Genomic DNA, 27,110 nt, shown 5'->3' on the forward strand with positions numbered 1-27,110 from the left:
ATATAGTGCCATCGCTTATGTATATACACATGGCAGCTTATTCTGGAAAGTTATCTGAAAGTATAGGTACATTATAAGGTGCAAAAATCAAGTTGGCATTTAAGTGCCCGTTATTAAAAAAAAATTATGGGAATTCCCACTACACATTATAATTTTCCAATATATATGTAAAAAAAATGGATTTAACATTTGTGTGCCAACAAGAGGACATCTATTTACATTGCTTGCTACAAATCAGGAGCTATTTACTGTGAAGCACCACTGGTTATTGTACAGGTTTAGAAAAACATGGCTGCCTTCTTCCAAAAACAGTCCCACGTTTGTCTATGGGTTGTCTCCGATACTGCAGCTCATTTCCACTGAAATAAATGGAGCTGAGCTGCAATACCCCACATGACCTGTGGACAGAGGTGGAGCAGTTGTTAGAATTCTGGACTACACCTTTACCTCACAAGGAGTAGAGATATCAGGAGAAAATGTTAATTATCAGCAGGTTTAACTTTGCCTTGATCTTCCACTTTCTTTATGGCAGCCTGAATAGCTTGTTGGTCACCTAAAAATTCATGAGGCTTGATAGCCCGCAGGTTCTCATCCAGTTCAAGCAGGACAGGAACACCAGTGGGAAGTGAAATATTTATTATATCATCATCCGAGATCCCTGCGAGGAGAAAAGAAACAAAAATAAGGTATAACTGTAATGCAGAATAATCTAACATGAGGACACATGATTTTTTTTGCCGACTCTGTGCAATACCACATTTCACCTGTGATGGCGCTGCAGGAAGACTGTACAGGAATTTCAGAGACTCATCCATAAGGGTTCAAGCAACAAGACACCCTGCAAACAGTTTTATGTCAGAGGACAATGATTCTTCACATTGGCAACACCATTAAAAGGAACCTGTCAAATTGAACATGATGCTTGAGCTGCAGGCAGCATGTTATAGAGCAGGAGGAGCTGAGCAGATTGATAGATAGTTTTATAGGAAAAGGTTTATTATAACTTATATTGCGTTCCTTTAAATCTCTGCTATTTCTGGGCTTTGATGTCAAGCATGCTATTCTACAAATGATTAACATTTTTTTTTACTTATAAGACATCCCCCCCAAAAGCAGGGAAAAATGACAATCTGTCTTATAAAACTATTTCATTATGGAAGTGCTCACTAGTATGCAGGAGGCACAGGGAATGGTGTAGTGGTGCTAGTGCTCTCTGTACTCACCACTCCCTGGTCTTCTTCTAGTCGCCTACTATGCTATGTCCTGACTGCGGGAAGTACCGTAGGTTGTTTTGTTTATTTTACCATCTGATCGGAGGTCTGATGGAGGGAGGTCTGATCTGAGGACTGATAAAGATTGGGGGTCCAGTTGGAGGGTCTGATGAAGATTGAGGGACTGATTTGAAGGGGGCCTGATCTGAGAACTGAAAGATTGGGAGTCTGATTAGGGAGTCTGATCTGAACTCTGAAATTTGATAAAGATTGGAGGTCTGATGAAGATTGGGGGACCTATCTGAGATCTAATGAAAAAAAAAAAAATTCTGATTTTCCTCCTCAAAAACCTAGTTGTGTCTTATGGTCAGGTGCGTGTTATAAAGAGAAAAGTATGGTAACTGTTTACCCTCTATGACTGTGTATACAGACATAGCTGTCAATCACTGATAGGACCGCCTCCTAGACGCCAAAGTTCAGACTGAGTTGGAATTTATATGCATTAATTACTCGTTTTATTGACTCCTTTCCAATAAAAATCCTTTCCAATCCTCTTAGCGCCTCCTGCTGCCTGCAGATTACACAGTATTTTCATGGTGACAGGTTCCCGTAAAGGTCGAGCGGTATTGACGACTATATTAATTGTCACCCTGGAGATAGGTATACCTAAGAAATAATTTGACTCAAAAGGGCAACCGAAGGAAACATAAGGGATTCTTTTTTTTCCCCCCCTTTAGGAAAAGTGTGTTTATATACCAAAGTAGGTTGAACAGATATAAGATAGAAAATAGGTAGATACTCATATGAAACAGTGCCCTATGTATATATTATGTCCCATGGTAAGTAATGTCCCCCGTTGTAAACAATGTCACCCATAGTGGCTCCCATTGTGCATAATGTTCCCCATAGTGACCCCCACTGTAAACAATGTACACCATAGTGGCTCCCACGGTAAATAATGCTCCCTACAGTGCGCCCTATAATGCTCCTCATTGCAAATATTGTCCCCTATATTTTCCCCCACAGAGGCCCCCCACTGTATATAATGTCCTCACAGTAGCCCACATAGTAAATAACATCTCCCATTCTGTTGCTGCCGACAAAAAACAAATGCCTCACCCACTTGCACACAAGGGGCAGCAGCACCAGACGGGCACAGCATGATCATGTGACGTCACCCCGCTGTGCGCGTCAGAGGTGAGTATTTTTTGGTATTATTTTAACCTCTGAAATGAAAGCCCTCACCCACCCTTTTTTTAAAAAATAAAAAAATTTAATACCAGTTGGACGGGTGCACGCCTGTCTAAACAGCTGTTCAAAATGGGCCCATTGATTTCGATGGGGTCAGTCTTCCCTATTTTTTGACGGCCACTATTAACTGGCCTAAATAAAACAGCCGTGTGAATAGCCCCATAGACTTTAATTGGTTCTGAAAATGGCCTTACTCTGTAAAGGTCACTGGAGAGGGGAAGGAGCAGATATGGATTCAGTTACACCTTAAACTTTTCTTGCTAGTCCTCTGACACGGGGAGAAAGGTCAATTCTATGGTCTTGGACAGACTGCCAAGAAATCTCACTCAGCTCACAGGTCTGTCTAAAAGAGTGCAAAACATACACTGACATCTCTGAACTTGATAGAATTACCTCGCCATCAAGAGATAGGAGAACAGAGAAGACGCTGCTCATTCAGGAGTCTGGGAAAGCTAGGTGACCACTGTGGGAACTGTGGAGGCAGCCATATTATCATCCAGCTTTCCCAGAAACAGATAAGAAACATCTAAATACAGTTTTTAGCAAATCAAGAATAAAAGGGTGAGTTAACAATATTTACCAAATGATACTCTTTCTAGATGAGACAGCTTATAGACAGATATGAGACAGATCATATCCGTTTGTCTCATATCTATCCACGTCACTCATCTGGACTATATATAGAAATGTATGTGTTCGGGTTGCTCACCTCATCATATAATGGTGCACAGCTTGTAGACCACCAGGGGGTTGTTTTTAGAAGGGATATTTTTACCGTCTAGAACTGTACTACAGTAGGTATACTTTTATCATCTAAGTGAAGGAGAACACTGTTAGGGTCCATTGACACATCCGTATGTGTTTTGTGGATCCACGGATCTGCAAAACACGGACACTGGCAATGTGCGTTCCGCAATTTGCGGACCGCACAAAGCCGGCACTATAATAGAAAATGCCTAATCTTGTCCGCAATTGCGGACAAGAATAGGACATGTTCTATTTTTTTCGGGAACGGAATTGCGGACCCGGAAGTGCGCATCCGTAAATTTCCGGATCCAGACAGCACATAGTGTGGCCTCATAGAAATGAATAGGTCCGTAATTCCATTCTGCAAAATGCGGAACAGAATTGCGGACGTGTGTATGGACCCTTATTCAGTCTGAAAAGCCCTTAAGACATAGGCCCTGATTTATGAAGACTGGTTTGTTCTACTGGTTTGTGTGGGTCTTGATGGGCCCTGGTAGGCATTTACCGGTAATTTATGATGAGAAGAAGGCTTAGTCATAAATGAAAGGGGTTGTCTCACTTTAGAAAATGGCATTTATCATGTAGAGAAAGTTAATACAAGGTACTAATGTATTGCGATTGTCCATCTTGCTTCCTTTGCTGGCTGGATTCATTTTTCCATCACACTATACACTGCTCGTTTCCTGCAATCCAGCAGCCGTGGTCATGCTTGCACAATATAGGAAAAAGAGCAGGCCTCTCTGGTGGCTGGGACCGTGGGAGTTAGCATAGTCCAGCACCTTTTGTCTATTATGTGCTGCTGCCGGATTGCAAGGTGGTCGTAACCATGGAAACGAGCAGTGTATAATGTGATGGAAAAATTTATCAAGCCAGCAAAGGAAGCAACATAGATAATAACATAATAAACTGATCTGCAAAAACGGATGACATGCAGAAACCATTTCGTATGTCACCCGCATTGACTTGAATGGTGCTGCGGACCAATCTGTACGGACAATAGTAGGACATGCTTCATATTTTTGCGGAATAGAAATGCGGACAAGGATGCGGACAACATACTGAATGTTGTCCGCACATTTTATTCACCCATAGGAATGAATGGGTCCGCTTCTATTCCGCAAAATGCGGAACGGATGTGGATCGGACGCGAAAAAAATAATACAGTTGTGCGGCACCTGAGGGGTTAACTGCCGCAGATCGCAGCTACCTGTCACAGATGTCGGGTGCCGGCTATGTGATTCTGCAGCCAGCACTCGCCTCCTGTATTTGAATTAAAGGGTGAGTTAACGTCATTGGTGGCGCAGTGCCCCCCCCCCCCCCAATCCCAGTATTTAAAACATTAGTGGCGCCACCCCCAAGTATTAAAGTCATTGATGGCAGTGGTCACAGGGTCCCCTCTTCCCTCCTCATTGGTTGTGCAGTGGCAGTTCCCATCGGAGCCCCAGCAGTGTAATCCTGGGGCTCCGATCGGTTACCATGGCAGCCAGGACGCTACTGAAGCCCTGGCTGCCATTGTAAGCTCCCTGCAGCTGTGTGTACTATGCACAGGGCAGCAGGGAGAGTGTAAGGTCCTATTCACCCTAATAGAGCTCTATTAGGGTGAATAGGACGAGGGTTGTAGCCCCTAAGGGGGCTAATAGTTAGTAAATAAAAAGTGTGATATTAAGTAGAAATCGTCCCCTTTCCCAATTTTACTCATAAAATATTTAAACAATAAATAAAACATATTACATATCGCCACGTCCAAAAAGTCCAAACGATTAAAATATATATTTTTTTAAATATCTCCTATGCGGTGAACGTCGTAAAAGAAAAATAAAATAATTGTGTCACCTTGGTATCGAATGGTATCAAGTATTGCAATACTTTTTTATGGTATCGAAACCGAATCAAAATGTTGGTATCGTGACAACCCTAATATGTAGTGCTGGCTCATTACTGTGACCTGCGTCTCAACTTCTCCAACTTCTTTTTTTTTTTTTTTAAACATAATTATATATATATTCAATTTGGTGACTAAAAATTTAATTTGGCTCCTAAATTTTTCCGTTTAGGAGCAAATGGCTCCTGTTTATTTATATTTTAGTCTGGAGCACTGCTGGGGAATGTTTTCGTGATATTCTATGGGCCCACTCATCCATGTGGAAGGCACTCTCAACCAATTTAGGTATGAATCCATCTTTGCAGATCACATACACCTATACGTGCAGATTGTCTTCCCTGGGATGGATGTGATCTTCTAGTGCCAGCAAGTACTACCCTGGCCCCCAATTCCCCAGGCCTGAGCCCAATAAAGCATCTGTGGGACCACTTTGATGGTCGTGTTCACCATATGTATCCTTCACCACGCACCCTGCAGCAGCTGTGGGATGCACTGCAGTCAGCATGGCTCCACATACCTGTGACAACCTACCAGGACCTTATTGAGTCACCCCAGCCCATCTAGCTGCTGTTCATACTGCCTCTGGATATTAAGGGCTCTTTCACACCTGCGTTCTTTTCTTCCGGCATAGAGTTCCGTCGTCGGGGCTCTATGCCGGAAGAATCCTGATCAGTTTTATCCTAATGCATTCTGAATGGGGAGAAATCCGTTCAGGATGCATCAGGATGTCTTCAGTTCCGGGCCGGAACGTTTTTTGGCCGGAGAAAATACCGCAGCATGCTGCACTTTTTGCTCCGGCCAAAAATCCTGAACACTTGCCGCAAGGCCGGATCCGGAATTAATGCCCATTGAAAGGCATTAATCCGGATCCGGCCTTAAGCTAAACGTCGTTTCGGCGCATTACCGGATCCGACGTTTAGCTTTTTCTGAATGGTTACCATGGCTCCCAGGACGCTAAAGTCCTGGCAGCCATGGTAAAGTGTAGTGGGGAGTGGGGGAGCAGTATACTTACAGTCCGTGCGGCTCCCCGGGCGCTCCAGAGTGACGTCAGGGGCCCCACGCGCATGGGTGACGTGATCACATGGATCATGTCATCCATGCGCATGGGGCGCTCTGACGTCATTCTGGAGCGCCCCGGGAGCCACACAGACTGTAAGTATACTGCTCCCCCGCTCCCCACTACTACTATGGCAACCAGGACTTTAATAGCGTCCAGGGTGCCATAGTAACACTGAACGCATTTTGAAGACGGATCCGTCTTCAAATGCTTTCAGTTCACTTGCGTTTTTCCGGATCCGGCGGGCACCTCCGGCAAATGGAGTGCACGACGGATCCGGACAACTCAAGTGTGAAAGAGCCCTAACTGGTGCTCATAATAATGTGACTCGACTGTGTTTCACTGAGGATACAGACACAATGAACTTATTGGGAACGAATGATTGTATCAACATCTGTTTTTCCAATGATTGGCACTGTCATTTTTTTCTTCTGGACCTAAAGTTCATCCCCAATAGGCTTGTGTCTGAGGACCGCAGTAGTAAATTTATATGTGGAGACCACGCACATACAGACGAGCACCCACTTGGCGTTTAGTCCCGATTTGTACTCCAGCACTATGCTGCACAATTTCTGAATAAAGACAGATAGAGGAAATGTTCATGAAGCACTGATGAACTCAGGAGTACTGTCAGGTCATTGTCACCGACTTTTCCACTCTGCCCAGACAGTAGCTGTGATCCTAATGACAGAAGAATAAGGACTCTGATGCACTGGGCAACAATACATCTTCCTAGAAAAACAGGATAAAGGGGCACACTGCAGTCCTTCCTGTTGGCAGTTTTCTATCAGAGGTGACTTCACAGTTGCCGACATCCATTAGCAAGAAACACATGGGGGACTTTGATGTAAAAGGAACAATCAGACTTTCTTATGTCATTTCACATACAAGTCAAAGATCCTCTAAAATTATGAGAAAACAGATCCCTCTCGTCATTCAGTTTAAAAGGAGCGTCCAGTACTATGGCTTATTTTTAGGATAGGTTATCAGATCGTTGGGGGGGCGGCAACACCTGGCACCACCACGGATCAGCTATTTCAATAGGTGCCAATGAAACTATACAATGGACAGAGCTAGCAGCAAAAGGTTTTGTCCACTGTGTGGTGCACGCACCGGGGTACTGCAGCTCAGCTCCTATAAATATGAATGGAAGCTAAGCTGCAGTATGCCAGTAACAGAACTACACAGTGGATGGGGCCTTCTGTCCACTGTACAGTCTCTGGCGCCTGTAGCTACCTGAAACAACTGATCAGTGAGGGAGCAAGGTGTTGTACCCTCACTGATCTGATATTTGTGACCTATTGTGAGGATAGGTTATCCATATGAAGTACAGGCAAGAAAATCCTTCCACCATTAGAGGGAGCCAGCTGCATATGCTTTTAGTATTGATTTTCCATGCATAAGTGTGCAGCAAGCTCCCTCTAGTGGTGGCTGCAGGCAAACAGAATTCTATCATTTCACTCTGTGTCTATGCAGGAGCTTTGTACCGGACAAACAGAGCTCCAACCACTATAAAGACATACATCTAAATTCTGGTGTTTAAGACTGGGCATTCACTTTAAGGGTACAAAATAAAGAGATAGCAGGCACACTCATAAGTGGGATTAATAATGGTAGTTTTTATTTAAAATACTAGTTTAAAAGTAGGATAGGGATTTTTATAGCATAGGTGAGTGAGTAGGGGAATCTAGGCACATGTGGTGGGTGCCAGATAAGGGGTGGCTGGTACCAGTTTTTTAGGATGGATCCGTGTGGGAAAATTGGTGGTGTCTAGTCCATTAGGATAATAAGTATATAAAGTGGTGGTAAAAAGGTGGTAAAACAGGTGATAAAAAATGATAAAAGGTAAAAATGAAAAATATTAGGACATAAAAATAAAAATTAGAAAATCTGTGAAAGATAATGTACTTTTCAGGATGAAAAAAGTTGGAAAGGTGAATAAGATGTACTACTGGTACTATTGACCATGAGTTGGATCTTCTCTGGTGGGCTTCTATGGATATAATATCCTTTCCCAGCAGTTGGTGATCAGTCTATGACTCTTTATAAGTAGATAGATATATAGGTTGCGAAAAAAAGAAGTTGTCAAGTTTTGTAAAATATAATCATACACAGTGTGGTCCCATGTGAGACTATAGTTTATATAAGGTAGCGCTAAAAGGAAAAATGGATAAAAAAGCACTATCCTGTATAGTATACAATGTGAAGCTTTTGCTTGTGGAGGAAAGAAACAACAACCTGTGGGGGAATTGGTGTTCTGGACCTCGGTACGGCGTCCCGTACTGTCTTGGGTTCAGAGATCACTTACCCACCACGCGGTGATGTCTTCCGTCGGTGCTCCAAATGTTGCTTGCAGCTCTGTTCACACTAGCGTTAAAGTTTTCCGGTATTGAGTTCCGTCCTAGGGGCTCAATACCAGAAAAAAAACGCATCAGTTTTATCCCAATGCATTCTGAATTGAAAGCAGCCCGTTCAGTATGCATCAGGATGTCTTCAGTTCTGTCACTTTTACGGTATTTGGCCATACTGCTGTATTTTCTCTAGCCAAAATTCTGGAACACTTGCCTGATCCGGCATTCATTTCCATTGAAATGTATTAATGACGGATCCGGTACCAAGTGTTGCGGAAAACCGCATGCGCAGACCTTTAAAAATGTGAAGAAAAAAAAATACCGGATCTGTTTTTTTTCCAGATGACACCGGAGAGATGGATCCGGTATTTCAATGCATTTGTCAGACGGATCCGCATTCGGAAACATATGGTATCTGTTTGCAACGGAACTGCCTGCCGGATTCCTCTAACGCAAGAGTGAAAGTACCCTAAGTTGTGTAATGTAATAAGCACAGAAATTATTACGTATACAGTTTCTCATGCATGAAGAATGTAAGGTATAATTATGCCTTGCGGGTGGCTTTTCACCCTTAATAGAAAATTATCCTTTTTAATTGAAGACTTTACTGGCTCTCATGCCACACAGACTTTTTGACCCATTGCCAGTAAGTCGGACATTCTGCTAAGAGACTATACATTTGCCTTGTATTTATTAAAGGAACACTCCGTGCAAAACTGATGTTTCAAGTTATGCTTAGTGGGTGCCCGAGGATGCAGTGCATGCAACAGGGAAGAATTCAATGAACTCATAGAGGAGTATTGTGTCATGTAGCGCCCCCTTTAGGACCCACCCTAAAACCATGCAGAACTGCCCATTTACAAGCCCCACCCAGGACAACAGGGACCGTCTCTGAAATTTAGAGAGTCCCTGCAAAATGGGGACTGTTAGCAACTGGGATTTACTGGTCACTGGCTGATGATTCGGAGCCTATACAGAAGGTTACTGTACCATACAGACCCCTGAATGTAAAAACTACAAGATAGAGACAAGTTCAGTTTTTAAAAGGAGCAGTCTAGCTGCACTAGTGATCCCAATTACTATCTTGAATCAAGGTCTCAAAAATGATGCAATTCTCTATAAGCATTGAAACAATGGCTCCAAAGCAGAGCTTCACTTTAAGAGTTCAAGCTCGACCGACTAAACAATAACAAAAAGGTAAAAAAAAAAACTATTTTCGGCCATCGTCAGGGTGACACAATAAAAGTGATCTGTCAGCATTTGTGGTCTGCTGCCTGCTAGGAATGTGTACATGGTCTGGCTCCAAATTGTTTCAAGTGATCATCCAAGCTTAGTCTTGTGTCATGCTGCCACCCTGAACAAAAGGGGCATTAAATGGGAAAAACAAAGAAAAGCTTGCTACCCACCCAAATATCCGAGGAGGCTGCTGCCAGCACCCAGTGGTCAATATTGTAACCTGTGAAAATGTGTTGGCACCCAGTGTCACAAAGCAGAGGGGGGGGGGGGGGGGGGGGGCAGTCAACGTTCGTCTCATAACATACATGTTAAAAGGATGTTCCCCCTGTAATAAAGGGGTATTCCACTGGCATACATTAAAATAAAAATGGGGGTGGATGGGTCTAAATTCAGATGAGAATCAGCAAGGGGAGAACTGTTTGTTATTTTAATCTTCACTGAGATTTTGCACTTGGAATACAACCATTTAAAACTGCGATGGCTAACCTCCGGCACTCCAGCTGTGGCAAAACTTACTTGGCTGTTCTCAGAACTCCACAGAAATGAATCGAGCATGCTGGGAGTCGTACTTTCACCACAGCTGGAGTGCCGAAGGTTAGACATCACAGATTTAAAATATACTCGTGTATACTTTTGCAATCACTGTACACAGGGGAGGGGTCATCAGTGATTGATAGCATCCTCTGTGTAAGTGTGTATACGTACATAGCTCTCAGTCACTGATCGTTGTACACAGGGGAGGTGTTATCAGTGATTGATAGCATCCTCTGTGTAAGTGTGTATACGTACATAGCTCTCAGTCACTGATCGTTGTACACAGGGGAGGTGTTATCAGTGATTGATATCATTCTCTGTGTAAGTGTGTATACGTACATAGCTCTCAGTCACTGATCGTTGTACACAGGGGAGGTGTTATCAGTGATTGATAGCATCCTCTGTGTAAGTGTGTATACGTACATAGTTCTCAGTCACTGATCGTTGTACACAGGGGAGGTGTTATCAGTGATTGATAGCATCCTCTGTGTAAGTGTGTATACGTACATAGCTCTCAGTCACTGATCGTTGTACACAGGGGAGGTGTTATCAGTGATTGATATCATTCTCTGTGTAAGTGTGTATACGTACATAGCTCTCAGTCACTGATCGTTGTACACAGGGGAGGTGTTATCAGTGATTGATAGCATCCTCTGTGTAAGTGTGTATACGTACATAGTTCTCAGTCACTGTTCAGTGTACACAGGGGAGGTGTTATCAGTGATTGATAGCATCCTCTGTGTAAGGCCTCATGCACACGACCGTTGTGTGCATCCGCGGCCGTTGTTCCGTGTTCCGTTTTTTTTCGCGGACCCATTGACTTTCAATGGGTCCGTGGAAAAATCGGAAAATGCACCGTTTGGCTTCCGCGTCCGTGATCCGTTTTTCCAGTCCGTGAAAAAAATATGACCTGTCCTATTTTTTTCACGGACAACGGTTCACGGACCCATTCAAGTCAATGGGTCCGTGAAAAATCACGGATGCACACAAGATAGTCATCCGCGTCCGTGATCCGTGTCCGTTTTTCCTATCGTTTTCAATGCAAACTTGACTTATTTTTTTTTTTTCACTTTTCATGTCCGTGGATCCTCCAAAAATCAAGGAAGACCCATGGAAGAAAAAACGGTCACGGGTCACGGAACAACGGAAATCTGTTTTGCGGACCGCAAAAAAAAAACGGTCGTGTGCATGAGGCCTAAGTGTGTATACGTACATAGCTCTCAGTCACTGATCGTTGTACACAGGGGAGGTGTTATCAGTGATTGATAGCATCCTCTGTGTAAGTGTGTATACGTACATAGCTCTCAGTCACTGATCGTTGTACACAGGGGAGGTGTTATCAGTGATTGATAGCATCCTCTGTGTAAGTGTGTATAAAGAGATAGCTGTCAGTCACTGATAGCTGTACACAGGGGAGGTGTTATCAGTGATTGATAACATTCTCTGTGTAACGCCTCATGCACACGACCGTTGTTGTGTTCCGTTCCGCAAAATGGGGTTCCGTTGTTCCGTGATACGTTTCCGTGTGTCTTCCTTTATTTTTGGAGGCTCACCAGACATGAAGGAAAGTAAAAAAAAATCTAAGTCAAGTTTGCCATGCAAATGATAGGAAGAAAACTGACGCGGACGACAATCTTGTGTGCCTCCGCGTTTTTTCACGGTCCCATGGACTTGAATGGGTCCGCGAAAAAAAATATTTTTTTGACGGACTGGAACCACGGATCACGGACGCGGATGACAAACGGTGCATTAGCCGAGTTTTCAACGGACCCATTGAAAGTCACTGTTAGTTGTACACAGGGGAGGTGTTATCAGTGATTGATAACATTCTCTGTGTAAGTGTGTATAAAGAGATAGCTGTCAGTCATTAATAGCTGTACACGGGGGAGGTGTTATCAGTGATTCATAGTATTCTCTGTGTAAGGGCTCATTCACACGACCGTGGTTTTGTTTAGCATCCGAGCCGCATTTTTGCAGCTCGTGTGTGGACCTATTCACTTCAATGGGGCCGCAAAAGATGCAGACAGCACTCCCTGTGCTGTCCGCATCCGTTGCTCCGTTCCAAGGCCCCGCAAAAATTATAAGTCATGTTGTATTTTTGTCCAGTTTGCGGACAAGAATAGGCATTTCTATAAAGGGCCGTCCATTCCATTCCGCAAACTGCAGAAGGCACACAGGCAGGATCTGCAATTTGCGGACCGCAAAACACGGCACGTTTGTGTGAACAAGCCCTAAGTGTGTATATATATATAGATAGCTGTCAGTCACTGATAGCGCCTCCCCTGTGTACCGAGAGCAGTCGATGGGGTGCTCTTAAGTTAGAAAAAGAGTTGTGTATAAATTACACATTTTACTGAATCTTTTCCCACAAAATATATAACCAATCTGCTTAGTTTCTCCTGCTCTATAACATGCTGTCTGCAGATTTCATTACATTTTGTGGAGGCGGGTTCTCTTTAAGCACTGTCACGTTATTTTGCAAATGTATGATATTGTTATTTGGGCATCATATTGTTTGCCGCCTATAATTAAGCACTGTATGGCACAGTTATTTGTACACTATATGAGGGAGGCACCAATATGACGCACTGCGCAGGACACCATCCAGCCCAGAGCTGCAGTACCGGAGATCAGCCACTGCAGACTGTACAGAGCTGTGGTGTTCGGGCTCCATACAAACCATTTACTTCCTGGCATCGCAGAGGCAGATAACAGCTCGATTGTGGTGTTGGACTCCCACCAATCTGATACTGATGACCCATCCTATGGATCTCTCATCAACAGAAAATTGCAGGTATGACAGAACTTAAAGGCTACCTGTCATCAACTGACCTCACTGAGGGCAGTATAAAATAGTGACAGAAATGCTGATGTCAGCAGTGTGTCACTCATGAGCTAACAGTAAGTGGTTGTTGAGAACCAGCATCATAATCATTACAGCACAGGCCTGGAAAAGAGTCAAATCTACCTGAGAAGAGTCCTGGTTATTATAATCTCCTGCACTCTCACCCATCTGCTGATGATTGGCAGTTCTCTCCTAGAGAGAAAGAGAGAGAACTAGGTAGAAGACTGTCAGTCATCAGCAGGTGGGCAGGAATTCATGAATAACCATGACTCTCCTCTGGTGGCCGTGACTCTTTTCCAGGCCCAGTCTGCCATGATTGTGGTGTTGGTTCTTGGAAACCATTTACTTTTAACTTTGATAAAATGACAAAATAAAAAGATCGATGAAATCAACTCACCTGTCTCTACTTTATGCTGCTGTTAGTATGGGCAACATTAAGTTGATGACAGGTTCCCTTTAATAGATTGTAATCCAGCACTGACGCCGAACAATAGGGGCGTTCAGGTCGGCAGCCCCGGGCCCAGCGCCACTGGGGAGACCAACGCTGGCCCGAACGCCCACACATTCTGCGGGGGAGCACAGGAGTGCATAGTTCCCTGCCTTGCCGTCGATCACCGCCATAGGATTCAGGCCTAGTAGGCCTGAGGCCTTTGCAGTAGTGAAATCCTGGCGCAGGCGGGCATGATGATGTCATCACGCTCCTGTTCCAGGAGGCAGCACTGTGACGTGTGCGCGCCTGCCTCATCCCAACTTCCTCTGCGAGCAAGCGCCTGGCCCTGGACATAGGTGAGTGTTTAGCTTTTAATTTTTTTCATTTTTTATTTTTTTATTTCATGTGCCTACTTTGGGGGGCATGTGGGGTGGGGACACACAGGAGGACATATTAGTGAAAAGGCATCGAGTCCATAGGGGCGAAATTACTATATTGGGGATTATGTATGGGGGCAAATTACTATGTGGGGGGAAATTATTATGGAAGGATTACTATGTGGGGGCTGAATTATTATGGGAGGGACTACTATGTGGGGGAAAATTACTTTGTGGGGCAGTGTCAGGGATCTCAACTCTCCCGGAGGTTCAGGGAGTCTCCCGCTATTAGATAGTGGCTCCCTGACACCCCAAACAATATATCCCAATATAAAGGTTTATCTCAGTCAGATAGCAGAGCAGAGAGATAAGAGAAGTGACAGGACAGAGTTTAGATTACAGGTTGAATTAACCCTATAGGGTCAAATTGGCTTCTCAAGGAGATATATATGTTAAAGGCATCCCTTCTTCTGTCTCATTCAGTAGCTATATAACTATTAAATGCATTTACACATTTAACCCTCCATTTTAATTATATTATTTACCCCAGTGTTAAATTCACACGCCCTGGATGCTTTAATCATATGCATAAATATGATAATTTGGGGCAGGGTAATGAGCCCGGTCCTCCACACCATAGAGCAAAGTGTGCAGATACTGCATATGTTTGGAAAATGTAATAAAAAGTTTGTGAAAGAAAAAAAATGAAAACCTCCCTGAAATGAGAAGTTGTCCTCCCTGAAATGAGTTTTTGCAGGTTGGGATGTCTGCAGTGTGGAGAAACTACTATAAGGAGGATTACTATGTGGGGGCAGTGTGGCGGAAATTACTATATGGGGCGTTGCTATTGGTGAAGCACTGTGGGGGAAATTCTATTATTTTTGGGGACACTATACAGGGATTATTGCCTGGAGCACAATATAGGGTGTTATTGTTACTGGGGGCATTCTAGGGGACATTATAGGGACATTTGGGGTAATTTATCAAACTGGTGTAAAGTAGAACTGGCTTAGTTGCCCATAGCAACCAATCAGATTCCACCTTTCATTTTTGACAGCTCTTTTGGAAATCCAGTTCTACTTTACACCAGTTTGATAAATGACCCCAATTATGTCTATTAGGGTCCATTCACACGTCCGTAACGCGTTTCAAAACACGGACAGCGGGAATGTGCGTTCCGCATTTTGCGGACCGCACATTGCCGGCACTAATAGAATATGCCTATTCTTGTCCGCAATTGCGGACAAGAATAGGACATGTTCTATTTTTTTCGGGAACGGAATTGCTGCCCCATAGAAATGAATGGGAATGGACCCTTAGGGTCACTATTTTTTCAGCAGTATAGTACCTGGGGCTTCGGGGAGCACAACGGGCACAGTATTGGGAGTGGCAGCAGGATGATCCAACTCACCCCGGCCACAGCCTTTTCATTCCCCTACCCTCTGGTAGGCGTCTTAGAGCCCTACACGCCCGCACCACTAGGCTGAAGAACAGCTTTTACCCCAAAGCAATCAGTCTCTTAATTGCTCAGAGACTATTGCCCCTTCCTAGGATAGAAACTACCACAGACTGAAAGTGACTGCTGCATTCATGAACCCATGATGATCTCTTGTCTGCAGTGGTGTCTGATCAATGTGTATATATACACACACTCATAAGCACTTCCTACTTTGCCCTTGAGATATATATAATATATATATATATATATATATATGAATAGTAATGCTTTCTAGTGCAATGTTTTGTTTTCTTTCTAGTGTAATGCTTTAGTTTAAATGTCAGTTCTTGTTCCTCTGTCCATGGCATCTAGGATTGCTCCAAACAACATTTCATTGTATTACATTGTATTGTACAGTGACAATAAAGGCATCTTATCTTATCTTATGACACTGTGGGGACACCAGGATGGGGAGGTTGATGGAAAAAGTTAGAAATCTAACGTGTCTGTATTACAAAATCTGTAGAGATGAGATGTGGCTGAAAGAATTTGCCATGGCGGTCTGGGTCAAATGGAGGAGAAGAGGAAAGAGAGGATCTACATGACAGGAGATGTCACTGTATGTAAGAGGTATGTGGTGCTGTATTCTCCTCCTTGTCTTTTTTATTATAATTATATGTAGGGGTGGGCGATATAAACTATATAAATTTGGGCCACGATATAGATTTTGTCTATATCACCATAGATGATCACAGAGCGGTAGTGAATTTAAGAGGTTTCTCACTCACCGCTTCGTGGCCTCCCGACTCTGCACCGAACTGGCCAGAGACTTACGTGCACACATCGTCAGCGCGCTGGCTGAAGCTCTGTGTGACGTCAGATCCCTCCAAGTGCATCAGCCAGCCGCGCACCCTGCAGGAAAGGTAAGTATATTAGCAGGGGCCCGAATCTACCAGGGGGTGGGGTGGATGGCTATGGCATGGGGCTGATGGCGCTGGCTGAGGGACATGGATGACTGCAAATAGCAATGGCAGCAATGGGGCTGATGGCGCTGGCTGGGGGACATGATGATGGTAGCAATGGCATAGGGTTGATGGCCATGTATGATGGCCAATGGGATGGGGCTTATGGCGCTGGCTGGGGGACATGGATGATGGCAAATGGCAAAATTTGCACTTTATTTTAAACAATTTTGTGTTTTACCAACACTTCATCTTTACATTGTTTGGAAAAAGATCTGTTACACAATACACATCTTAAAAATTTCTTGAAAAGTTTTGTAATTTGTATACATACAGAAGAAAATAATATATTGCGATATATCGCACATGCTTCAAATTATATCACGATATAGATTTTAGCCCATATTATATGCATTTTAAATTTGTTGACCAAATTTTTCAGTTTAGGACCCAATTTGGGGTATTTTTTTTAGTCTGAAGATGTCATATGGCATAGGAAAGACTGTGGCGCTCACAAAGCACCGCAACCTCTTCATGCAAAAAAAAACTAAACTAAAATGGAGTAAGGGGCCCAGGTTGGGTAGACAGCCCCGGGCCTATCATGCACTTAATCCGCTCCTGTTCGGCATGGTTCACAGAAGTCACAGCGGAGACTGTTCATGCGCCGCTACGCGGAAGTGTAGCAACACATGAATGGTTGCTGCTCCACAGGTGCAAGATTTTCAGGGCAGGGTGAGATGTCCAGCCCTGTCAATCAAACAGCATGGGGAGCTTCTTCACCAGTGGGGACAGCCTCTTGTATGTGAAGAACTCTCCCTGATATAAGGAATTGATTCGTACAAATCATGTCCCCCCCTAATATAGGTTATACTTACCCTGTTCCCCGGTACCCGCATAGCTCCAGATGCCTGCACGGCCGCCGCTGCATCTTCCCATTGCACAGATCAAAACATCCGGCTGGGGGGGAAGGTGGGGGGTTTGTGGTGCTGTACAACCAATAGCAGGCCATGACCGAGACGAGCATCCCTAGCATCGCGGCTGAGTACAGGGAGGCTCGTCCCAGTCACGGCCTACTGTTGGCTGCCCCCACCTCCCCGTCGCTGGGTGTTTTGATATTTTAATAGTTCAGGCATTTTGGGATGCAGCAATCACTGTTATGTTAATATATTTTATTGTTTACTGTGAACCTACCTTTAGGTGACTGGAACCAGCGATCTTCTGATCGTTTGTCCGAAAGACCGCAATAGAATACTACTGCAGTCTATGGGATTCTGCCTCTCTGCCTGCTGAGCTGTGCCTCGTGCACGTCTTTACAGGCAGATAACCATGACAGGCCTGGGGACCTTCAGAAAACCCCCATAAGCATAATGACATTTATGTATGGGATTATGCATTAAGGGGTGAAAGAACATCTTTCAGCTCGACCAACCCCCCATGACCAGCCTGGTACGGTTGTTCATGCTGATAAAAATGATACACTTAATATGATTCTACGTGGCCCCATTACAAAAATAACTCGAGAGCGAGAGATACAACGCAGGCACAGGATGGCAGGTCTCGGCACTGGCTCAGTTTGAATCTGCGCTCTGAGCAAACGCCAAGACTAAAAGATACAGCGCAGACTGGAGAACACAGAGTAGCAGGCAATAAAATATTAGCCCTGTCAATCCAGTGGAATGGTGGAGGGACTGAAGCTGAAGAAGAGTGTAAAAAACTGGTGCTCAGAGGGATTTGGCCAGCCTCTCTGTGCTCCAGTTAGGTCATTTGCATATAAATGAAAATGCAGTTCTCGGTAATGGGGCTATGGAGAGTCATAATAAGGATATAATTTTTATCAGCATGATCAACCCTACCAGACTGGATGCCTGGCTTAATAAGATTGATCATGCTGACAGATGCTCTTCAAAAACTTTTTGCTAAACAAATTTATAAAAATAAAAGGGCACTGTACCTTCCAAATGTTTTAATATAGCTCTTGTGCTGTTTCCATGTGCAGATATCAGAACACTTTTCCCTTTTTTGATTTCAGGTCCAATCTCCTCATTCCAGTAGGGAAGGAGCCTTTCCAGAACTTGCTTCAAACTCTCAGATTTTGGCAATTTGTCTTTTTGTATGTCACAACACATATACCTTCGATCTGTATGAATCTCCTGATAATAAGGATGGCTCTCATCTATGGGCGGAAGGGGGACATCATAACTCCTCCTCCAGATCTTAACCTGCTCTTCTCCATGATTCAGTGCCAGTTCAGCTCGGTTGAGACCAATGAGCGCCCCGTAATGTCTCTCATTGAGCCGCCACGAACTCCGAACAGGGACCCATTCTTGCCCAAGTTCTTGCATTACATGCCAAGCTGTTTGGATGGAGCGGCTCAGGATTGACGTGTAGACCAGGTCAAACTCAAATCCCAGAAATTTTAAATGCTTTCCGCACATCTCAGCTTCTCGAAGTCCATCCTCGCTCAACTTTTGGTCAACCCAACTACAAAATCGGTTCTCAATGTTCCAGGCACCCTCACCATGCCTCAGCATTACAAGTTTATATTTGGACATGTTAGGTTTTGTAGTTTAATTCTCCAGGGTAGAAGATATGATTGAAGGTGTTCACCTGATGGAGAAATAGACACATGGCACATTAACTCCTATACCCTAGCCATATACAGAACAGCACCAAATATCCTGATGTCTACTGGGATTTTAGCAAGATTGGCCAAGTGTCTAATATGTATAAGGGCCACCCGTTTCGCCCCCAAAGGCAGATGTCAGTCAGCTGCCATTCAACATGACTACCAAAGGTGTCTAGCAGTGGCTTACTCTACTCACCGCATTCAGAACACATGTACACTCGTACATGTGATGGGGGGGGGGGGGGGGGGGGGGGAAGGGAGAGTGGAGACACATCCACTGCCCGACATACAGTGGTCCCTCAAGATAAAATATTAATTTGTTCCAGGACGACCATTGTATGTTGAAACCATTGTAAGTTAGTTACCAAAGCAGATAACTAAGACAGATAAAGCAAGTCCTTACATATAACAGTCAGGAATAGCTGATAGCTAGTAACTAATACAGCTAGTTTACCAGAGGAGTGGCCTGGATTGGTTGGATCTGAGTCTGAGACATTGTATGTTTCAACTTACGATGGGTGAGAAAAGACCATTGTATGCTGGAAATATTGTATCCTGAGGCCATTGTATCTTGAGGGATCACTGTATATCCCACAATGCACTGTAAACCAACCTAAAAGCTAAAACCGTGGAAAAATTTTTATCATTGCATTTTACTGATTTGGGGCTCAAAATATCTTTCCATTAGTCTTCATCATTATTATTATTATATGTTTCAGTGCCTCACAATGAATATGTCATGTTGCTGCTCTGATGGCTCGATCTGTATCCATTATCTCTGAACTCTTGACAGCTCATAAACACTCACAGCTAAATACTTCTCAATTTAGCTATAATGAGTGCTTGTGAGCTGTCAGAAAAGGGACAGGTAAGGCCAACAGATTGAGCCGCCACAGCAGCTGATGGATTCACTGTAAAGAAAAACGCAACAGTCTGCAAATGCACTGAAAACTGTAGAGAAAAAAACTTTTTAATAAAGACCAATTGAAAAAATAATTGATACACAAAGGTGTATGTAGCCTTTAAATCTCACAAGGTACCATTTTGAGTTGTTTTTTTTAAATTTACCAGCAATAAAAAAATCCACATGAATACAGACGATGACTAAACATAGAGTTCCACATCCAAATGAACAAAATTAAAGGCTTATATGTCTGCAGATACCACCAGATGATCCTCATTTCTACATAATTGGTAAGTTGGCTGGAACATGCAACCTATCAGGGCTATTTTTTAAAACCAATAATAGATAAGAAGGATAAGATGTTATATGGCAAGATAATAGATGAGACACATCTGTTATATGACCAGAGCCAACACAACAAATGCCACATCTACTACCGGTTATTAAAAGTTATCCCCTATCCACAAGATAGTGGATAACTGTTAGATTGGTGGGGGTCCTACCACTAGGAACCCCACCAATCACAAAAACGGATACCAAGTAACCATCGCGGCACCCCGAAATAATTGGAGCAGCAGGTCAGACATGATAACTGCCACTCCATGGGAGTTCTGGTGACAGACAAGTGCGTCGCTCAGCTATTTCCGGAACTCTCATAGAGATGAATGGAGCAGCAGTGCATATGGGGGAGCTGCAAAGGGGCCAGCGGTAGGACCCCCCCCCCCCCCCCCCCCACACTGATCTAATAGTTATTCCTATTAGGGGCCAGCGGTAGGATATACCTTTTAATAACCGGATTACCCCTTTTGCCAGGATGGTCTTATGAATATGTATTTTAAGATTAATGCATATACTATTAGCATAATGTTTCTCTTTACCAAACCTGCAATCTGTCAGAGAGCCTGACAATTCCCCTGCAGTGCCTCCACAGGGTAAATGAAGTATTACATGTGTCTTTTGAAATCGACGCGCTGTGGGATCTCTAGAGAAAGCCATGTTTTTCTTTCTGGCAATTTGAAAGGGGTCCTAAATAACAGACTCACCTGTATAATAGACAATCGTAAAATAAGCTTACTAAACCAGGCAACCCCCTAGGAGGTCCCCACATAGAGGATGTCTGGATGCTTCATTATGCAGGTCCTTTCATTCTCTTGATACACAGGGGCCCCAGAGGTCAGAACCATCATCATTCATATTGTCATGGCATATTACAGTGATACATTACAAGCCGGGAATATACCTTTAAAGTTTCAATATAGATTGGAAGTATCCCTTTAAAGTTCCAATAGCTGTATTTGACAACGTATTTAAAGTGATAGAACATCCACACTGTACACGTGCAGGCTTCTCTCACTCTTAACAATATCTGACATTCATGAACCCGGAATATTAGGCACATGTAGACAAAAGCCTGAGGCTGAATTGTGCTGCATCCAACACACTCCATAGATAAAGTCAATAGCTGAAATCTCCTGTAAATGCTACAGTAAAGATGGGTGTATGCAGAATGTTTACCCAACAGCGCACACACACAGAACTGCATTTACAGATGTAGCAGAGTGGAGTTTGTTGTTTGCCACTTGTTAATTGCCTCGTGATACAATTACTTAATCAAGTCTTCTTTCTGACGTCACTGGCCAAGGAACAAACCATGACCTCTTCAAACAACTGATCGTCACCTGAGGATAGGGCGTCAATATCAAAATCTTGGAGAAAACCTTTAATGCAGTCCTCAACCAAAAGTGTTTGTTTTAGGCCTCATGCACAAACGTATGTATTTTGCGGTCTGTAAAAAAAAAAAAACGGATCCGCAAAAAAATAAGGATGAGGTCCGTGTGCATTCTGTATTTTGCTGAACGGAACAGCTGGCCCCTAATAGAACAGTACTATCCTTGTCCGTAATGCGGACAATAATAGGACATGTTTTATTTTTTTGGAGGGACGTTAACATGGACATACAGAAACGCAATACACACGGAGTAACTTCAGTTTTTTTTGCGAACACTTTGAAATAAATGGTTCCGTATACGGTCCGCAAAAAAAACACAGAATAGACTAAAAAAGAAAATACGTTCGTGTGCATGAGGGCTTGGTTGTTCCTGGGCTTAGGACTTACATGGTCGCATTTTTGCAATTTAAATGTTGATAAGACTGCTATATACGCCAGCCGTAAGCTGTTTACAGACTTGTCTTATGACAAACAACCCCATAAGCTGTGACTGTAGTCAGGCAAAATGCCCCCGGCAAACAGCAGAGGTAATCATGTAACACACGGCCAGCCTTAATCCACCACTGCCTTTTTAGCATATTTGGATGTCTCCCCATAGGGAACCCCCTTTTATGATACCTATATGCCGTGATGGTCAGTTTGCAGTGTTCGCCAGCGAACACATGCGGGCTGCCATCTTTAGTAAGGTAGACTCACCCGTCCGGCGATGCACAGGTAAGCCCTTACCTGTGCTGTTCTGAAATCAAATGCAGTCGCCGGGAGCAGGCAGTTCCGAGAACAGCCCGATGAAGGCCCCCGGCGGCTGTTCTCTGAACTGCCTGCTCCCGGTGACTGCATTTGATTTCAGACCGGCTCCCGGCACAGGTAAGGGCTTACCTGTGCATCGCCGGACGGGTGAGTCTACCTTACTAAAGATGGCAGCCCGCATGTGTTCGCTGGCGAACACTGCGAACTGATCATCACTGCCTATATGCCCTTCCATAGATTAGATGGACATGGATTGTGTAGTAAAGCAGCCCTCCTACCTGAGAGACAAGAGGGGCATTTACTGATACAGTGATGCATACCTACCTGCATTTTTGTTGGTAAATTTGGAGTGTTTAAAAACCCATCTCATACAATGGTGACATATCGCTAGGATGTGCCACCAGTGTCAGCTGGAGACCCGCTCCTATCTCCAGAAAGGGGCCTAGATGGTCAAGGACAGCGCATATGCACTACATTCACTTCTGTGAGACTTCCGAAAAAAGCAGAGCGCACTGCTATTTTGGGAAGTTCCATAGGTGCATGGAAAGCGCACCGCGCATGTACGTCCACCGCTCCATTCACCACTTTGGAACTGACAGAAATAGCAGAGTCGGCAATCTGCTATTTTCTCCCACAGCGGTGAATGGACGGTGGACTCTCTTGCGTGATGCACTCTGCTTCATTTTTGGAGGCCAATTAGAAGTGGGTCCCAGAGGTGAGACCTGCAACTGTCCGACATTGGTGGCATAGTCTAGTGATGTTTGTTGGGAATACCCATTTAAAGGGGTTGTCTCATCATGGACAATGGGGAGCATATCGCTAGGATATGCCCCCATTGTCTTATAGGTGGGGGTCCCACCTCTGGGACCCGAACCTATATCGAGAACGGAGCCCCGCAAGTGAAGGAGGGCGCACTATGCATGCGCAGCCACCCTCCATTCATTTTCTATGGTGCCGGCGAAAATAGCCGAGCGCTGGCTCGGCTATATCCGTCGGCACCATAGAAATGAATGGGAGTGGGGCCGCGCATGTGCGGTACCCTCCCATTCACTTCTATGGGGAGCCGGCTTGGTGGTGGCCAGACCGGAGTCCTCCAGCCACCACCTTGCAAGGCTCCGTTCTCTACATAGGTGCGGGTCCCAACGGGGCATATCCTAGCAATATGCCCCCATTGTCTATGATGAGACAACCCCTTTAAGCCTTGCCCAAACCCACAAAGAACCACCCACGCTTATAGTGCCCACTTCACCAGTCCCACTGATCACTACTTCCTCCTCTTTTCTCCACGGCTTCCGCATCCAAATATATAATGCCCGCTTTCTCTATACCTTCCTCGCAGATAGCGCACAAGGTCCAACTGTCTTCTGGGTGTCAGCCCAATTGGCAATACATTCATTGGGTGAGGGATATGGCACAGGAGAAGGAGAAAAGACTGGGTGGAATCTGGGTGGATGGACGTTCATTGTCAGGCGCTGACGAAGCCACGGTCGGTATAACTGGTTGGGTACCGGTTTTTATTGTGGATTATTATGCACTTTGTCAAGCTGGTCAGCTTGTAAGTATAATTAAGTGTGAGGGCAACCACGGTTTTTAGCGATACCGCACAGTTTTTGTGCTTTTCTCCTCCAACTATGCCAAATCCCTCACCATTTAGGAAAATGGCGCTAGTGAAGATATTACCAACTGGGCCCACACTCAGGAGACAGTTGGGGCTTGTAGGCTACCTGCAAGGAAGGTGTAGAAAAAGCGGAGGCCGAAATCGTGGAGAAAAGAAGTCAGGACTAGTGATGAGCGAACTTTGTGTTTCAAGTTCGGCGTATCTAAGAATTCCTTAACCCTAAGTTCACACCTGAGCGTTTTACAGCGCGTTCCTACGCGCTGTAAAACGCACAACAATGAGAAACCAATGCTTCCCTATGGTTCCCAATGCTTCCCTATGGGAATGGTTCTCACCTGGGCGTTTTACAGCGCGTACGATTGCGCTGTAAAACGCCCGACGCTCAAACAAGTACTTGGGGCGTTTTGTCGCGCGTTCCCGTACATAGACTTTCGGGAACGCGCGACAATGGGCGTTCGCTTGTCTCTGTATGCACGCTTGTAAACGCCCGTACAATCGCGCATACAGAGCGATCCTTTCAGAACGCTCAGGTGTGAACCCAGGGTCATGGATAACTTATTTGGCCTGTGGTAGCAAAATCCATAACGGAATTCTTAGATAACCCGAACCTTGTACACCGAACTCGAAACCACAAGTTCGCTCAACACTAGATAGGACTATATGGTAGATTTATCAACTCTGTTCTAAAGGACAACTGGCTTCATTGCCCACAGCATCCAATCCGATTCCACCTTTCATTTTATAGAGCTACTCTGGAAAATGAAAGGTGAAATCTGAGTGGTTGCTATGGGCAACTAGGCCAATTTTTCTCCACAACAGTTTGATAAATCTCCCCCTATAACAGGGCTGGCCAACCTGCAGCTCTCCAGCTGTTGCAAAACTACAACTCCCAGCATGCCTAGACTGCTTACAGTTATCAGCCTACAGTAGGGCATGGTGGGAGTTGTAGTTTTACAACAGCTGGAGAGCCACAGGTTGGCCAGCTCTGCCCTATAAGCATGGAGTGTGTACTCACACCATGGCAGGGAAGCTGCAAGAGGACCCTGCTATTTTCCGGATGAGCTGGACTTATGGACATATTCTACATTAGGATGTTATATCATTTATGCTATGTTTTATTTTACTATTCATTTTATAATCATGATAAAAACATTGAATTTTTTGGGATCTACTTAGCAACTATGGGTGGCTCAGGGTTAGCATTGCTGTCCTGATCTGGTGGACCTAGGTTGGAATCCAACCCCAAACATGGAGTTTGTAGGTTCTCCTTCTGTTCCTTTGACTGAAGGCACTGACCCTTCCTTTATCAACCACATCTGATCTGAGCCTCCATCAGTAAACATGTCCATGAGTCAGGGCAAGGAATCTAAACAGGACGCGCAGATTTTCTATCTAACCGCCCAATAAAATAACCATGAAAATGTGCACATGTCAATGAAAGGAAATGATGGCTACTCAGGACCAGAGATGGAAAGTCCAGTCCAGAGGATGGCTTAGTGTGCAGGTATGGGGAGATGTAGCAGAGCTGATTATCTCAAAAGGTGGCAAAGCTGGGTGGTTTGTATTTGTCACTGCAAACAAGGTTTTCTGTGGTTTTCATAACGCTGCAAGCAAACATACAACATGAAGAGTTAAAAAGGGTCAAACAAATAATATGTGAATGCTGCAGAGCGGAATTTCTGATAGATAGATAGATAGATAGATAGATAGATAGATAGATAGAGGCAGCCAAGTTGAGGTAGTCTCTGAAGCTGCACAGACTTATCAGCATGCACAGCCCTCAAAGAGTAACAGCACACATTTAGCTCAGCTACATCCTAGCCCATCTGCAGCCAGTGCATGCATATCTTCCATCCAGTGACTCACCTCCTGCAGGTGCTGCCGCTTACGGTCAGTCCAGGCTGCTGCACAGGAGGATAGCGGGGGTTGTTGTTGTTGTTGTTGTGCAGGGCACTGAGGGCAGCTCTGCTGCTGCAGGACTGCTTCCCCCTCCTCCAGGTTTCTGCAGCCCCGCCAGTCTGCTGTGACCTAGTTGCTCGCTCTGGCCCCGCCCATTTGTCGCTTTGACTGACAGCGCGGGCGGCCAATGAGGTGCCGGGGACGTGGGCGCCTAGGAGGATAACAGCGGTGATGTGGGTGTCTGTCTCACGTCAATGGCTTTTTCTGGAGCAGAAGGGAAACCCAGAAGATGTGTGTGATCTGTGTAGAGTCATCATTTATGTGCCTGCTGTACCAGGGCCGGTGCCCACATGTACCAGACATACTGGGCAGCTTTGGAGAAGGGACATGAGGGAGACTGTCCTAATAATGCCCCACTGCAAAATGTTTTACCTTTAGGCCTCATGCACACGACAGTGGTGTGTTTTGCGGTCCGCAAATCGCGGATCCGCAAAACACGGATGGCGTCCGTGCGCGTTCCGCAATTTGCGGACCGGCACGGACAGCCTTCAATATAAATGCCTAGTCTTGGACAAGAATAGGACATGTTATTATTTTTTTTTTAGCAGGGCCACGGAACGGAGCAACGGATGCGGACAGCACATGGAGTGCTGTCCGCATCTTTTGCGGCCCCATTGAAGTGAATGGGTCCTCATCCGAGCCGCCAAAACGGCGGCTCGGATGCGGACCCAAACAAAGGCTGTGTGCATGAGGCCTAAGGCTACTTTCACACTGGACAGATCCGTTCAAATAATACAACCGTCTGCATCCGTTCAGAACGGATCCGTTTGTGTTATCTTCAACAAAGCCAAGACGGATCCGTTCAGATAATACACCCGTCTGCATCCGTTCAGAACGGATCCGTTTGTGTTATCTTCAACAAAGCCAAGACGGATCCGTTCAGATAATACAACCGTCTGCATCCGTTCAGAACTGATCAGTTTCTATTATCTTTAACATAGCCAAGACGGATCCGTCTAGAACACCATTGAAAGTCAATGGAGGACGGATCCGTTTTCTATTGTGCCAGATTGTGTCAGTGAAAACGGATCCGTCCCCATTGACTTACATTGTGTGTCCGTTTCATCAGACAGACACCAAAACACTGCAAGCAGCGTTTTGGTGTCCACCTCCAAAGCAGAACGGAGACAGACTGATGCATTCTGAGCGGATCCTTTTCCATTCAGAATCCATTAGGGTAAAACTGATCCGTTTTGGACCGCTTGT

At 44.7% G+C, this 27,110-nt stretch overlaps 1 protein-coding gene across 1 annotated transcript; it reads right to left on the bottom strand.

Annotated features, from left to right (window-relative positions):
- BPGM (bisphosphoglycerate mutase) lies at positions 1-25,983 on the bottom strand. Its single transcript, XM_040439197.1, has 3 exons — positions 25,812-25,983; positions 18,273-18,928; positions 1-658 (listed from the first exon to the last, which is right to left on the bottom strand). Exons 2-3 carry the CDS (start codon positions 18,871-18,873, stop codon positions 480-482), a joined length of 780 nt encoding a protein of 259 aa, XP_040295131.1. The 5' UTR covers positions 18,874-18,928; positions 25,812-25,983; the 3' UTR covers positions 1-479.
- Positions 25,984-27,110: the final 1,127 nt, after the last annotated feature.

This window comes from Bufo bufo, chromosome 1 (assembly GCF_905171765.1).
Source record: "Bufo bufo chromosome 1, aBufBuf1.1, whole genome shotgun sequence".
Lineage (NCBI taxonomy): Eukaryota > Metazoa > Chordata > Amphibia > Anura > Bufonidae > Bufo > Bufo bufo.

Bases quoted from the DNA above. Each gene is read 5' to 3' on its own strand.
- BPGM (XM_040439197.1), bottom strand. From the start codon at position 18,873: ATGTCCAAATATAAACTTGTAATGCTGAGGCATGGTGAGGGTGCCTGG. The intron at 659-18,272 runs GTACAGTGCCCT...TTCTCCTCGCAG, and splicing joins TATATTAAAACATTTGGAAG to GGATCTCGGATGATGATATA.